This window comes from Vitis vinifera, chromosome 11, assembly GCF_030704535.1.
Source record: "Vitis vinifera cultivar Pinot Noir 40024 chromosome 11, ASM3070453v1".
NCBI lineage: Eukaryota > Viridiplantae > Streptophyta > Magnoliopsida > Vitales > Vitaceae > Vitis > Vitis vinifera.
The window spans coordinates 18330558-18347806 of NC_081815.1; the positions used below are offsets into that span (position 1 = coordinate 18330558).

The 17249-nt window shown below is 30.3% G+C and overlaps 1 protein-coding gene across 1 annotated transcript; it reads left to right on the forward strand.

The window, feature by feature from the left end:
- The first annotated feature begins 4227 nt into the window (after positions 1–4227).
- LOC100242786 (plasma membrane ATPase 4) lies at positions 4228–10572 on the forward strand. Its single transcript, XM_002267465.4, has 16 exons — positions 4228–4545; positions 6176–6295; positions 6389–6625; positions 6713–7474; positions 7544–7666; positions 7768–7872; positions 7956–8100; positions 8187–8351; positions 8422–8660; positions 8751–8783; positions 8866–8947; positions 9045–9205; positions 9297–9470; positions 9583–9765; positions 9845–10026; positions 10125–10572. The coding sequence occupies exons 1-16, from the start codon at positions 4489–4491 to the stop codon at positions 10219–10221; spliced, it is 2865 nt and encodes a 954-aa protein (XP_002267501.1). The 5' UTR covers positions 4228–4488; the 3' UTR covers positions 10222–10572.
- The last annotated feature ends 6677 nt before the right edge of the window (positions 10573–17249 follow it).

The following is a 17249-nucleotide window of genomic DNA, read 5'->3' on the forward strand; positions in this document are numbered from 1 at the left end:
CAAAATATACCATATCTATCATGCTTACTCTAAAAAATTATACATTTGGTTGAATTATTGTTCCATGACTTCATCTTGTGGTATATATAATAAGCCTTGGTTGATGACATGCAATAGAAATTGTACAATTTTAACTCCAAACTATACACCATGACTCTAGACATTGAAGGATTAAAAAATAAATAAATAAATAAAAGAAAAAAAATTGTAATGGGAATTAATCAAAGCTTGTTGGGTTTTCCATGATAGGGATTGGAAGCTACTTTCCAAATTAATAATTAGAATTTCATTGGAAGGAGAGAAGCCCAAATTATAACCTCGAGGAGTGGGTGAATAGTGAGTATTGATTTGAATTAGAGTTGAAAATGCCAAAATGAAGTTTAATGACATGTTTAAATGCATTAAATATAATTTTGTTTTTGAAAAATTGAGTTCCAAAAGTGAAAAAGGGACGTTTAAAGCATGTTTGATAGTGATTTTAGAAAACGTTTTTAACTTAAAACGTGTTTTTGAAAAAAAAAAAAAAAAATCTTGGGCAAATTTAATTACTTATATTGTTTTCTAAAAACACATTTAATAGATGATTTTTTAAAAAATACTTGCAGATAAAACATTTTTATAGGGTGCAAGTTTTTTTTTTTTTTTTTTTTTTTTTTTTTAACTTCTCCAACTAGTTGTAAAAATAAACAATCTTAAAAAATTAGTAGTTGTGAAAATGATGATAAATCTAAAATAAAAAAAATTAAAATATCATTAAAACTAAATATATATAAAAATAAAATATTAATTCCCATCACCAAACAAATTAGATATAAAAAGAATTAGATAGTTAGATATAGAAAAAAAATATACAATATGAAATTAATAAAACAGAAAGAGATTAATTAGAAATGGAAATTAAGATTTTATTTTTATATATTTAGCTTTTAAGTTTTATGATAGAAACTAATAAATTTTTTATTCATTTTTAATGAAAATCAATAAGAAAAAGAAATGTTGGATTAATATAGTAAAAGGTGACAAGTTATTATTAATCATTTAGGTCATGTTTAATTGATAAGATATAATATGAGATATGATAAATATATTTTTTAAATAGGATATATTAATATAAGTTGAGATATAGGATACACATATTTGATGTACCAAATTTTTTTTTTTTATATTACTTATTTTGAAAAATAAAAGTTTTTAACTAAAAAAATTAAATTTGTAGTTAAAAATAAAAAGTAAAAAAAATAGTTACGAAATAGATTGTAAAATATATAAAACCTTTTTATAGTATTATTCAATGTAGAAATATTTTTTCTATATTGAATAATATGTTTTTATTTATAAATTTTAAATATTTTAATCATGAATATTAATAATAAATAAATAATTATTTACTTAATTTTAAATCATTGAACAATTTCTAAATATCATTAAACTTAAAAGAGATTTCATATATATATATATTTTAATAACATGGAATGTAAAGTAATTTTTATTTTAAATAAATATAAAAAATTTGAAAAATAATATTTCATTTTTATATTATTTTACAAATTAAATGTAAGCATCACATAAAATGTCTTATTAGATATATAAATATAATAGGGAAACATAACGGAAAATAATTTGTTTTGAGTGAATATCATCGTCATAGAAGACATTAAATGGAAAGCATTTCTTTTTTATCTTCACACATTTTCGAGGCATGCTTGGCGGATGGGAAAATTTGAGGTGGTTTTCCATGTTCAAAACGTTGAGAAACTCTAGGAAGACCAAACTATATAAAAGGCAAAAGGTTAGAAAATGGATTGAAATTCGATTCGGAAAAAACTCAAGGGGGATTTTTCTAGTTTTCCTTGTGATAGGCCCTCCAATCAAGGAAAATTTGTCTAGATTAAGGAGAATTCATGGAAGATGAGAAAATTATGGTGTTTGGCTATACGATTAGCCCACAACTTAGCCTATGTTTGTTTCTTAAAATACTTGAAAGAAATTATAAAATAAAAATAAAAATAGATTTAAAATTAATAAAATTATTTTTATTTTAAACTCATTTTACTTTTATATATATATATATATATATATATATATATATATATATATATATATATATATATATTTTCATAATAAACCAAATATATATATATATATATATAAAATCATATTTTGAACAATTTTTTTATTTAAAAAATGATAAAAAAGAAAATAGAAGTGTTTAGTATTTTTACTTAAAATAAATTTATTTTATTTTTACATTCATGTATTATAACTTATCACATTTTTTAAAATATATTTTATTTATAAAAAAAATGCATTTGTCAACAAAAAAAAAAAACAATAAAAATTAATGATGCATTACAACTAACTACTCCAAAAAAAAAAAAAAAAAAAAAAAAAGGAATAAGTAAAGAATAAAAAGTTCAAGCTTGGTTCCATCCATGCTTTCGTGCATGCACCGCTCTTTAAACAAGGCGCCACCGTTAATTCATACCTAATTTTTTAATCCAAAAAAAAAATAAAAATAAATAAATAAATAAATAAAGAAGGTCAACATGTTCATTATTTATTCTATTTATAATAGTTAGAGAGAGAGATGGCCAATTGCATTAGTGTTTCTGGGGCGGAGGACCACGCCTCTATTATTGAACAAAAACAATCACTTGTTTAGGCTGTCGAGGTAAGAAGACTTTACTTATTTATTTATTTAATTTTTCATTATTGGTGGGTCCCACCTAAAATTTAAAGTCAATCCATTTTTTCTAATAAAAAATGTTTTATTAATTAATTATAAAGAGTGGCATGTGGTATTGGTTCTATTTTAGGTACCCCACCCCTTCCACAGGTCATCTGCCCCTTTCTTTCTCTCAGTAGTCTCTTATCCTATTCTTTCCTTCTTTTTTTTTTCTTCAAAAATATTAAATTATTATATCCTGATTGCCGTTAGTCTCGTTTATTATCTTATTATTATTATTATTTAAACTTTCCTTTTCTTGAAAAATATCTTTTTATATATTCAAATTTTAAAAAAAATATTTATAAAAACTATTCTCGAAAAAAGATTTTTTAAAATAGTTTCAAAAATTTGTTTGAAAATCTAAAATATGTTTTTTTAAATATTTTTTTGTCTTTAAATATTTATTAAAATAATTTTTATTCTTCGAATTTGTTTTCATATTTTTTTGTTTTAAAAAAATTATTTAGAAAAAGAAAAGTTCCCAAATTTTATAAAAAAGATTTTTTGAAGTAAGTTTTTAATACTTAAAAACACTTTCTTTTAATAAAAATTAGAAATGACAAAATTTTAAAAAACCCTCTATATATATATATATATATATATATTTTTTTATATCATATTTTAATAAAAATATCTTTATTCTTTTTACAATAAAACTAATAATTTCTTTTAAATCATAAATATAAATATTTGAAATAATTAAGATATTTATGTCAAAAATAAATTATTTTTCAAGGAAAAATATGAAAAAATTTAAATTCATAATTACGAGGATTATTTCGTCTTTTTAAGTATACGTGGAAAGTTCATTGTCACGTGACATAAACATTATCATTTATCATATAATTGTAAAACAAAACCTCATCTTCAGGCGTTAAACTTGACGTCCATGGCAAGCCGTTATATTTTGCAACGGTCCAAGACGCGACACGTTTGGGACGGCGTGAAGGTAACAGCACACACAAATTAAAATTTCCTTTCACATTGACGTGCCGTACCCATTATTTCTTGAATTTTCACATAATTAATTTTCACCGTCTAATTTAGTAATTTCCTTTTTATTTTCTTTTCATTTTCTAAAAAAAAAAATCATTAATATATAAAAACTTTTATGCAATAATCCGCTATCTTCACTCGAATTTAAAGTTTAGTATATAATAATATTAAATTATAAAATTTTCAAAAGCTCATTAATTGTTAAATTTATGATTAAAAGTGGGTATTAATTTTACAAAACACTTTTAATCTAAAAAATTATTTTTGAAAAAAGTCAAATGTTTGATAAATTTTAGGAACGCTTTTCAAACAAATATTTATGATTTTACAATTTTTCTAAAAATACTAGAAAAAATAACATTTTTACTAAAAACATTAATGGGCGCAGTCTAATAAATATTATGACACCTACACTAACTTTTTTAAAATTTGTTATTAATTTATGGTATTCAAAGAAAAATTGATAAGTTGGTGTGGAAATAGTGATTTCCTAAAATGAATGATGAAGGGGTGGAGATTATAACTGGAGTGAAGAACATCCGGCGGAATATGGAGCCCACAGGGGAGGGCGGGATTGGAACGGTATAAATGAAGGCATTGAGGGAGAGGGAGAGACGCCTTCCTCATTGTCGACCTTGATTTTCTTGGGAGACTCAATACTCATACATTGAATGAGTGTCTCCACTATTCTCTGATTCTTTTCTGGTTCTTCTTTCATCTCTTCATCTCCTTCATTGTTGTACTGCGTCCCTCTGCTGCCAGATATGGGAGGCGACAAATCCATCAGTCTCGAAGAAATTAAGAATGAAACTGTTGATCTGGTAACTCCCCTTTCGTTTTCGCTGATATTTTCTCTGGAAAATTATGTTTCTAAGGATCTGATTTGTTTCAGTTTTAAAAGAACAGAGTGTTTTCTCTGCTTTGGTGTTCTTCTTCCATGTGGACTGTTTAGCTTCTGTTACTTCAATTTTTTCTTGCTCATTTTGTCCGATTTTGATTTTGTTTCTAATGGAAAACTGGAAAATCATTTCAACTTTCTAAAGATTTTCTTTGGAAAGCCAAAGGCGAAGGTGTTGTTTGGAGAGGAGAGTGTTTTAGGAAGGTAGCTTTTTGTCTCTCATTTTTGCCTTAATGGAATTTTCCGTACTTTCTCAATTTGTGGTACCATGAAATTCAGTGTGTCTTTGGTCGCCTTTGAGAATATTTGTTTCTTTCTTTGTGTGCTTTCATTTAATTCATTGCTTTGACAATATGGGTTTCACATCCTCCAATTACCCAAACAACAAACTCTCAAAAAATTTAATTTAGGGCATTTAAGTGTTTAGTTTAAATATATGGTGATATTTGAAAACTTTGATTCGAATCATATTATAGGATATAGCGATTGATCATATTTTCTCAATTCAAATCATTGATATTAGAAATAAAACAAGTTAAAAAAATTTTGATTGATGATACTTTTTGATTCGAATCATATAAATTATATTTTTTTTAGTGTTTTTTTTTTTCGGCCTTACCCCTCACCCAAAAGGTGAGTTAATTATGATGACGAATTTTAACCTGTAGTTTTTGTCATTTCCTTTAGAATCTAGTATGCAGGGTGGTGACCAAAGCTAATAACAAAATCTCTAAAAATCCCCCCTCTTCAGGATGCCCGTGAACAAAATTGGCCACATGGGCCATAGCAAATGGCACATATATAACCTGTAATTCATTTTATTTTTTAAAAATGATTTGAATCATTTATTGCTGAGAGCTTATAGGGAATAGGAAAGTGGTATGCCAAACATGACTTTATTGTGGCACATGGATGTCACGCTATCATATGGTTGGGCTGCCCCTAACTCACCCTATTTTTTCTCGCCTTTGTCTGCGCCCTTTCCTAAAACCTTGTGCCGCTTCACTAACTAACAATAACCAACTTTCACTGCATTCATTCATTTAATTTTAATCCCATTCATTATTTTATACTTATGATGATCTTATTTATTTGTATTTTTATTCAAGAGCTCAAACTTCATTATAAATTGAAAGTTTGATATGATATGATAAAAACTTTTTTTTTTTTAATTCATCAATCCCCAAAAAATATTATAATAATTGTTAATAATTTTTATTTTTAATGATTTATTCACTAATTTAAACAACAATTAAGTTGTAATTTGTATGAGTATTTATTATTATTATTATTAATATTATTACATACAAAATATTTTTAATTTTACACAAAATAATAAAAAATAATAATAATAATATATAATTATTATTTATAATAACAATACTTCTCTTACTTATCAATTTTTTTTTTTGTATGTATAGAAATTAAAGTTGATTCAAGGGAATATAGTGTTAATCAAATTGGTTTAGTTTTAAAGAACATTAAAATTGTTCATTTTGCTATCACTTTTATTGGAAAAATGTTGTATGTTAAAATTTAATTTTTGTTTTCAGGAGAAAATTCCCATTGAGGAAGTGTTTGAGCAACTGAAATGCACCAAAGAAGGGTTAACCTCCCAGGAGGGAGAGGCCAGGCTGCAGATCTTTGGACCCAACAAACTAGAAGAGAAAAAGGTGCTTTTTCCTTTGTGATCAATGCGCATTTCATTGAATTTGATTCCATATAACCAGAGTTGTCTGATTGTGTGTTTGGTGGGAAATGAACAGGAAAGCAAATTTCTCAAGTTTCTGGGGTTTATGTGGAACCCCTTGTCATGGGTCATGGAAGCTGCAGCTCTAATGGCAATTGTCCTCGCAAATGGAGATGGGCAGCCCCCGGATTGGCAGGACTTTGTTGGTATCGTCTGCCTGCTGGTGATCAACTCAACTATCAGTTTCATTGAAGAAAACAATGCTGGCAATGCAGCTGCTGCCCTCATGGCTGGTCTTGCTCCCAAAACCAAGGTAGAAATTCTATGTGATTGTATGCATACAGAGGCTAAAACTAGGGAGCTGCAGTTTCTTATGGTTTTTTTTTTTTTGGGATAATAGGTGCTTAGGGATGGGCGATGGAGCGAGCAGGATGCTGCAATTCTGGTCCCTGGAGACATTATTAGCATCAAGTTGGGTGACATCATCCCTGCTGATGCTCGTCTTCTTGAGGGTGATCCTCTGAAAGTTGATCAGTCTGCACTCACAGGGGAGTCCCTTCCAGTGACAAAGCATCCTTCTGATGAAGTTTTCTCGGGTTCTACTTGCAAGCAAGGTGAGATTGAAGCTGTGGTCATTGCTACTGGTGTCCATACCTTCTTTGGAAAGGCTGCACATCTTGTGGACAGCACCAACCAAGTTGGGCACTTCCAGAAAGTGCTTACTGCTATTGGTAACTTCTGTATATGCTCCATTGCGGTTGGAATGTTGGTTGAAATTATTGTCATGTACCCGATTCAGCACAGGAAGTACAGGGATGGAATTGACAATCTGTTGGTTCTATTGATTGGAGGCATTCCTATTGCCATGCCCACTGTTTTGTCAGTGACAATGGCTATTGGATCACACAGACTGTCTCAGCAGGGTGCCATCACCAAGAGGATGACTGCTATTGAAGAGATGGCTGGTATGGATGTTCTCTGCAGTGACAAGACTGGGACCCTTACTCTTAACAAGCTGAGCGTGGACAGAAACTTGGTTGAGGTTTTTGCAAAGGGTGTTGATAAGGAACATGTGCTCCTGCTTGCTGCAAGAGCTTCCAGGACTGAAAATCAAGATGCCATTGATGCTGCCATTGTTGGGATGCTTGCTGACCCGAAAGAGGTATGCCATTGCTCTTCTTTCACCAATACTGATTGCAAAGAATGAATTTCTTATGATGGAGTTTTTCAGGCCCGAGCTGGTATCAGAGAAGTGCATTTTCTTCCTTTCAATCCAGTGGACAAGAGGACTGCTTTGACCTACATTGATGCTGATGGCAAGTGGCACCGAGCAAGCAAAGGTGCTCCTGAACAGGTAAAGTTGTCGCTTCAATTGTAACTTGCCAGGGCATTGAATGAAACTTCCACAAGAGGTCTAGTCACTCACTTGTTTCGGTTAACTCATTTCTGGAACAGATCTTAGATCTCTGCAAATGCAAGGAAGACGTCAAGAAAAAGGCCCATTCGATCATTGACAAGTTTGCTGAACGCGGGCTTCGCTCCTTGGCTGTTGGAAGACAGGTTTGTAGTACTATTTGATGCATTTTGGCTATCTTGCCACTTCCTCTTCCTTAATAGTCATTACTTTTGTGCAATGTTTGCAGGAAGTTCCAGAGAAAAGCAAAGAAAGTCTGGGCAGTCCATGGCAGTTTGTTGGTCTGTTGCCCCTGTTTGATCCTCCAAGGCATGACAGTGCAGAAACCATCCGCAGAGCCCTCAATCTTGGAGTCAATGTCAAGATGATTACTGGTAATTCAACTCATTTATTCAGTCACTTGCAAAGCATTCATCATTTTCTTGCTTGTCACTTACCTGAACTCCATTCCAATGTCTAGGTGACCAACTTGCCATTGCCAAGGAGACGGGCCGCAGGCTTGGAATGGGAACAAACATGTACCCTTCTGCTTCTTTGCTTGGTCAGGACAAGGATGCCTCCATAGCCGCACTCCCAGTGGAAGAGTTGATTGAGAAGGCTGATGGATTTGCCGGTGTATTTCCAGGTATATCAGACAAGCATTTTTCCTGAACCCTCTAGAAGTCGTATTGTCTAACTCTGGTTTCTGTGTATAGAACACAAGTATGAAATTGTGAAGAAGTTGCAAGAGAGGAAGCACATCTGTGGAATGACTGGAGATGGTGTCAATGATGCCCCTGCTCTGAAGAAGGCAGATATTGGAATTGCTGTTGCTGATGCTACTGATGCTGCAAGAGGTGCATCTGATATTGTGCTCACAGAGCCTGGGCTTAGTGTCATCATCAGTGCAGTGCTGACCAGCAGAGCCATCTTCCAGAGGATGAAGAATTACACTGTTAGTTACTTGATTTCTTTCGACCACACTCAAACTTTCTAGCTTGATGTGTAGTTAGTTAATGCCTTACTAATGTTTATTTCCTTGCAGATTTATGCAGTCTCCATCACAATTCGTATTGTGGTAAGTAGATGCTGGTGCTTTTAGACCGTACTAATTGTTTTATGGTTGCGTTCATTGATTGATATGCTTTCTTTGCTCCTAGTTCGGGTTCCTGTTCATTGCTCTGATATGGAAATTCGACTTCTCCCCCTTCATGGTTTTGATCATTGCCATTCTAAACGATGGTGAAGTTTCTAGGCTTAAACCTTTCAAGCTTATACCTTACAGCTTGACATGGATTTGATGATTGAGGATTGAAATCGAGTTTTAATCTATCTATAGGAACAATCATGACCATCTCAAAGGATCGTGTGAAGCCATCTCCATTGCCTGATAGCTGGAAACTGAGAGAGATTTTTGCTACTGGGGTTGTGCTTGGAGGATACTTGGCTCTGATGACTGTCATATTCTTCTGGGTGATGAAGGATACTGACTTTTTCCCTGTATGGAGTTTGCTTACCTTCTATTCAACCTAATTCCTTTGAAGGGTTCTTCTGTATTATAGTTTTGATCAGTTCATTTTTTATAATGCAGGACAAGTTTGGCGTGAAATCTATCAGAGATAGTCCTCATGAAATGATGGCTGCTTTATACCTTCAAGTGAGTGTTGTCAGTCAGGCACTGATTTTCGTCACCCGTTCTCGCAGCTGGTCTTTTGTTGAGCGCCCAGGACTGCTGTTAGTCACCGCTTTCATAATTGCGCAACTAGTAAGAATCATTCTGGAAACAAAATTATGTTCAATTTTTCAAGTATAGGCCTATGCTTTACATAGAACTTGAAAAATCAGTTGCTGAACATGTTTGATGCCTTGTTCATCAGGTGGCAACTCTGATTGCTGTGTATGCAAACTGGGGCTTTGCAAGGATCAAAGGAATGGGCTGGGGATGGGCCGGTGTTGTCTGGATTTACAGCGTTGTCTTCTATGTCCCGCTTGACTTCATAAAGTTCTTCATTCGCTACATCCTAAGTGGCAAGGCTTGGCTGAATTTGCTTGAGAACAAGGTATAGTTCATGGTTGCTCTTTCCCTCATGTATCTTTCTGATGTTTGAGCTCTTGCCTCATACTTTTTTCACGAAACAGACTGCATTCACAACAAAGAAAGATTATGGAAAAGAGGAAAGAGAAGCTCAATGGGCTCTTGCTCAGAGGACTCTCCATGGCCTTCAACCACCAGAAACCTCTAATCTCTTCAATGACAAGAACAGCTACAGAGAACTATCTGAAATAGCTGAGCAGGCCAAGAGGCGCGCTGAGGTTGCAAGGTAGGCCACCATTATTCTCCTAGGCTTCCCTTTTCAAATACTAAAAGTTCTGCAAAATAACTAGACTTGCAAACTGATACAATCATCATTGATGTTAGGCTCCGGGAGCTGCATACGCTCAAGGGCCATGTTGAGTCAGTGGTCAAGCTGAAGGGTCTGGACATTGACACAATCCAACAGCATTACACAGTATGAGAACCAGATTAAAGGGGCTGCTGCTATTGAACAAGAAAAACCCGAACCAAGAAGGGAAAGAAAGGCCTAACTAGTTAAGAACTTTGCTAGATGGGGGAAGGAATTTCTGTGCTATAAGTTTCCCTCATTTACTTACCTTTTCATTTTCTATGTATTTCTACTGAGAAGAAGGGGTTGTGTTTAGCTTCTTCTTGCTTTGATGTAAGAGCAAACTATGGTAAAATCACTAGTATACAGTTTTCCTTGTTTCCTCTCCTGTATGTAATCTGAATTCTCTGAGATACCTCACACCTTTGAATGGTGATGATCTAATGATCTCAAACAGAGTATTGGGATGTTTTCATCTGAGAATTTATGAGTTCATGCAATCTTCTGTTGCCTTGGTTCTGATCTTGTAAATGGCTTACCAATCCTGAGGCCCAGGATAGTTGAAAATGGACGTATTCATTTATGTCATATTAGGGTCACAACTTGATTAGGTTGGCTCGATCCAATAACATCGGAGTGGATTGGGCTTAGGTTGAATTTTTTCAATCTAGAACTCGACTAAGGTTGAGCTTCGGACAAATGTAATCCTCTTCACCAGGCCCAAATTTTCTCTCCTCCCAACCTTTTTATTTTTTTTATTTCCCTCTAAATAAAAATCCCCATGTTTGTTCACATTTTTCTTTTTCAAAATTACCCCCTTTTTCAATGTTTTGTATCTGATAATTAATATTATATTTTTTACAATCCAACTACAAGTATTAAGTAAAAATCAGTTTCTAATAGTTAATATTCTATTTAATCTATAATAATTTATATTATATCTATAAAAATTGGGAAAAATAAAAATAAAAATCTAGTTTAAATTCAATAAATTTTTGTTATGAATATAATGGAAAACAAAAATAAGACCCTATTTCATAATTATTTTTTAGAACAGTATTTTGTTTTTCAAAATGAAAAAAAAAACACATTTAATAATTAGAAAATTATTTTTTATTTTATATTCTTAAAAATATGAAATAGAATGTTTTCAAATTTTTTAATTGTTTTCACTTGTTTTTAGAAAGGTGTTTTAAAAAATAATTATACAAACATGAAAAATGATTAAAAATAAAATACTAGATATAAAAATTATTTATAAAACATATTTAAAAATATTGAAAACTCGATAAAAACGTTTCAGATTCCCTAATAGATTTTTGTTTTATAAAACATTAGATATCAATTGAAAACTGATTTTTAAAACTATTTTAAAAAATGGTCACCACACGGGGTTGAAGTATTCTCAAGCTTCTTAAGGACTACGAAGTGCTACAATTCTCAAGCTTTCTATATATTATAAAGGCCTTTTTTTTTCACCAACTCTCTTGGGATTGGATGTCCAAGCTTGAAGGTCTTGGAAATGGCCATCTCTTCCAGCAGATTAATTTCATATACATTGTCATTAATTTTCTTCAAAACTTGAAATAGCTCATACCTTTTAGGCTTTAGCTTGTTATAAGTCCAATCAAGAAATCTTTCCATGCTTAAAAACACCATCACGATAATCTGTACTTTAAACACCTTGTGTCTATGATGCTTGTCTGTTGTTGCTTTATATTTGGCATTTGTTTCTTTGACCCTTTGCTTATCCTCTTTTTGCATTGCTCAAATCTACACAACTATGTGCACTATTGCAATACTTAGACTAGGAGCCTTAAGTAACCATATCATATTTAATGCATGTTTTTGCGGGCTCATATATATATATATATATATATATATACTATCGCAAAAGGAGACTTTCCTATTGCCCTACCAAAAAAATTGTTGTATGCAAACTCAACTTGAGTAAGTGCAAAGTGCCATTATTTTTAGGGTTATCCCGATAAATGCCATGAATCAGATTTCCTAATGTCCTATTTACAGTTTTAGATTGACCATCTTTGTAGATGTATATTATTGTGTATATGGAAACTCTGATACCATTTGTTGTGCCAACAGAAGCTCTAATACCACTTGTTAGTCATTGGAAACTCCACGGATCCAAACATATTAATAAAATAACACAAAAAATAAAGTAATTAAATCACATATAAAGGTATATGAGGTTTCAACATGGTTCGATTAACCATTCTTACTTCTATGGATGAGAAATAACATTTCATTATATGATAAAAATTTAGAAGATAGAAATAAATATAATTATTGGGTTTGAAATATTACACATTTCCTTATTCTTTGTATCTTCATCCTAAACCTTGAGTCATACCTTACTGATGCCATTCACTCTTCCTCAATTTTATGCCTTGAATTGTGAGTCCTCTTACTTCACCAAATGTCTCTCACTCTTTCTCGCATTTTTATCTACCATATATGGTCTTCACAAGAGCATATCTCTCTTATAACTTTTTTTCTCTCATGACTTAGTATATGTATAGAGATATTCCTACCAGCTTTCCTTATTCATATGAACTTGGAAAATATTCTATATAATATTCTTTTTACAAAAAGAAATGTATATCAATTAAGAATTTAAAACACTTTCCAACAATCTCTTATTGGGATTAATTTTCGAAAAGCAAGATGTGATGTCACAAAGTCATGCTCGATTGTCTCCTTACTATCCCTTTTATGCATTGACATTGATTTGGACATTCAATTCATATCTTTTATAATGTACACATGACTTGAGTGCATTAAGAATTGTATAAAATATTCAAATCATGGATTCCTTGTAAGTAAATAAGTTGTCCATAATCAGTTTATGAATTTGAGCACTACCTCCTAATTTGAAGTATAACTTGTCATGACTATTAAGATAAGTTTCCCATGATGAATACACCAATGCATGTGATGTATATTGGATAGAACTTATGGTGAATCATGACATAAAACTATTGATTGTCATGATTCACCAAGTTACTATGCTACATGAACTCTCAACTTTGAGAGGAGGTAGTGCACTATAATCTCTAATGGGTTATGTAGGCTCACGAGCTAGCTTGAATATATCATCTACTTGTAAGGTCCTCATGACTTAAATCTTCCGTACAACTCCTAATACACCAAATTCATGTATAATGCAACCAATTCATGTACAATATAAGTGAAACAGTTAAAACGCTCATAAAGTACAATACATGAAATGAAGATAGATAAAAGTGAAATTGAAACTATATTAAAAAGTAATAAACTCCAATATTTGTTACATTATATCATGTTTTCAAGTGTTTTATCATAACAAGTCGAAAACTTTTTCATATAGAGGTCGCCTACTTGGGCATGGTAGAATAATTTTTCACAAACATTTTTTCCATGAATAGGTTGACCAAATAAGATCATCTAAGGCAACTCCTCTATGGCATAATTCCGATTGTGAATATATTGTTAATCAACATTTAGATTATGTTAGACAAGAAGCTTACAAATCTCATTCAATTACTGTCCTGATATATCAATTATTATTTCGATAAGATCCACCCCACAATCCCATCATTACAGAGAAAGTCTTCAACTACATTGTTAGCTAGCAAGCCAAGCAAATTCTAGCTCTGATACTAATTGATTCTACAAAAAACAAGAATAGGGAAAGAACACGTCAAACCCGGGAAAAAAAAAGAAAGAATAATGGTCCACCAAGAATAATAATAATAATAATAATAAAAGACTTCTATATTATTGAAGTTTTCCAAAATGAAAATGACAAGGAAAAAGCTTCATTCCCTATGCTCTTCACTTCAATTTACCTTCATTGTCCTATTAGTCTCTAGCAACTTCCACCGTTCAGAAAAAACTAAAAACTTACCGAAGTATTTTCAATCATCCAAGGTACTATTAAAGTATCCTAGGTACTAGGATTCTCAAGCTTTCTTGGTACCATAAAGTTAATATTATTTTTTGCACCCCTCGATAACTTGATCACTCACTGGGACTGAATGTCCCTTGTGAGTTACATACATGTCTAAATTTATTTATTTATTATCCTTTATATTATATAAGCAATAAGAAATTTGAAAATATATAATTTGTTGTAATAAATTTCATAATTGTTAAAAAAAAATTACCTTCCTTGATAAAGTAAAGAAAAAAATGAATCTTTCGTCAATTCTTTTAACTTTTTTTAATATTTTCTATAATTTTTATAGAGTTTTATGATCATTTGATTATGTTTTTTGAAATTTATTTTTAAAAAATATTTTTTATTTTTTAATTTAAATACAGTTTTTTTTTAAAAAAAATTTTAAAAACATGGTCAAACAATCATATATATATATATATTTTAAACTGATGAAAATAATTCCTACTTATTTTTAAAAAATTGTTTTTTATTTTATTTTGTTTTTAAAAATTGTTTTTAGAGAATAACAACCAAACTGTATTAGAAAATTTTAAAAATAGTATTTTGTTTTTTAAAAACAAAAAACCATTTTAAATCACACAGTAAAAAAACTCTTATTCTTTATTTAAATTACAAAAAGTATTAATCAAAGTAAAATACAAGTGAAAAAAAATATCCAACAATCTTTTACTTATAAATTATCATGTAAAGTCCCATATTGTTGTCTTTTCAGATTTTTAATTAGTTTGATCTATTTTTCTCCTTCCTTCTACTTCTCTCCCTCATTTTCTTTTCTTGGAACTTTCCCACAAACTTTGAAAGATGGATAAACGTCTTACATTTTTGGAGGCAGCCAAGAAACCGTTAAAAGAGAGAGAGAGAGAGAGAGAGTGAGAGAGAGAGAGGAGAGAAAAAGGAAAAAAAAACATGAACCAAAATAAAGATATGGTTTGATTTTAAGGGACAACAAAAGGGGACCTCACTCACGTGGTCACCCCTTGTCCTATATCAATTTTTGGACACATACAATATAATACACAAGTGCCATGGGGTGCAAGCTTGGGTTGAAACATACTCCATTCAAAATTAAAAAGCCAGCTAAATGTGATATGATATGATATGATATGTTACAACCCACTACTATCACTCCTAGTGACCACCATGATAGGTTTTGATTGCTTCAAGGAGGGCTATTTTGGTTCACAAGCCCTGGTGTCCTACATACACATCTTGGCTCCAATTTTTTCGGTGGAAAAGTTGTATGCTTTTGTCCTTAATCACTCGCTTTCAGATAGTTTTGAATTTTGAAAAAGTCAAACTACTTTTCTAAAATGGATTTTTTATAAGATTTTTTATTTGAAGTAATCAAATTATAGTAGAAACATTTACGTCATATTTGAAAAGTAATTTGATTACATTGAATGAGAAAGCAATTTAGTTTAGGTAGTCAACAATATGATCATTCTAGACCCCACGATTAAGATTTGGTTTTGGCTTCATTTGGTTGAGTGAAAAGAATGAAAGCATTGTGCTTCCATGGTAGTTGTATAACTTTTAAAAATATATGTTGAGAGGATATAATGATGAAATATTTGATTAAAAGGAATTAAATAATCTTCAAATTATTAATCTAACTCTTCTTATATTTTTTTCTTGAAAAGTAATTTTCTTTTTTTACATAAATGTCTTTTACTATTTTGAGTATTTACAAGTAGATTTTAAAAGAAAGAGTTGTTTTTATAAGAAAATAACGAGGACATTCTTATCCAAATAAGGTTGAGAAGGATAGGAGGTTAAGTTTCAAAAATTGAGTTTTCAAAAACCCTTTTAATAAAATAACCCTATAATGATATGATACATAAATGCTTAGTGTTAGGAGCGTTTATTTGAAAATCTTAAAATGGATACGTTAATTGATCCATAGCAAGATAGAAAATAATGTATTTTTATTAGATGTTTTTTGAGGGTAGAAAAAGCAAAAGAAGAAGAAGAAGAAAATAATAATGTTTCAATAAATAAAAATTGATTTTTTTTTTCAATAAGACTATGGGTATGTTTGATAATTGTTTTCAAAAATAGTTTTTTGTTTTCTAGCAAAAAAAATTAAGAAAAGACATTTGATAACTAAAAACCGTTTTTTATTTTTTATTTTTGAAAACATAAAACATGGTGTTTTCAGATAACATATTTTAATTGATTTATGTTGTTTTTACTTATTTCTATTTTAAAAAATAATTACACAAATATGTAGAATGAATAAGAATAAAATACTATATATAAAAATTATTTTTAAAATATATTTAAAATATTAAAAATAGATTAAAACATTTTAAATTTTTAAACAGAGTTAATTTCAAAAACTTTTTTAAATATTATTTTTGAAAACAGTTACCAAACAAGCCTTACATTTTACTTTAAAAGTAATAAGAGTACTTATTGCCCATACATGATTTTATCTCTTTTACTAAATTAGAAATTAAAGGTAGAAGCATATCAGGATTCATTTAACATTTTGAATTTTTATTTTAAAAATAATTTTTATTAAAAATAAAAATAATTTTGAGGAAAACAAAACTTAAAGTCACTTTTTATATTGTAAAGAAGATATAAATGGCTTATAAGTATTTAAGACAATTCATTAAATTGAGAAAAGTTAAAATAAATGGAATTTAGCAAGAAGTTTAGCTATTGGTACTTTAGCTCTCTTCTTTTCATTTTTTAACAACTCTTCTTATTTTTTTAGGACTTTATTTGGATTATGGAGAATAAAAAAAATGAAAGAAAATAAAAAAATATATATCTTAATTTTAATTTGTAATGTCCTCATAGATGAAATAAGTTTAACTTTTCTTCCAAATTTTTAAGTAATTTAATTCGAGATAAATAATATGAAAAAAAAAAAGAGTTTTTGAATAATAGTATTTGGTGGAAAATGTTTTAGAAGTACTAGACATATTCGAATCAAAATTAGTACATGTGACTTTAAATGTTAAATTCCTCTTCTTCCTTTTCCCTCAGTTTTTTTTCCATAACAATTAGTTACAACAAATCTTTTATAATTGCAAATTACTCAAGAATTGAAGAGTGAAAGTCATTCCTGATCTCATCCCATTAATTCTTAGTATTGAGCTCGAAAATATGGTTATTAGCAATTAATGAAGATAAAAATAGAGTATCGTCCATTACTAATTTTTTTTATGGGATGTGACCTTGATTTCTA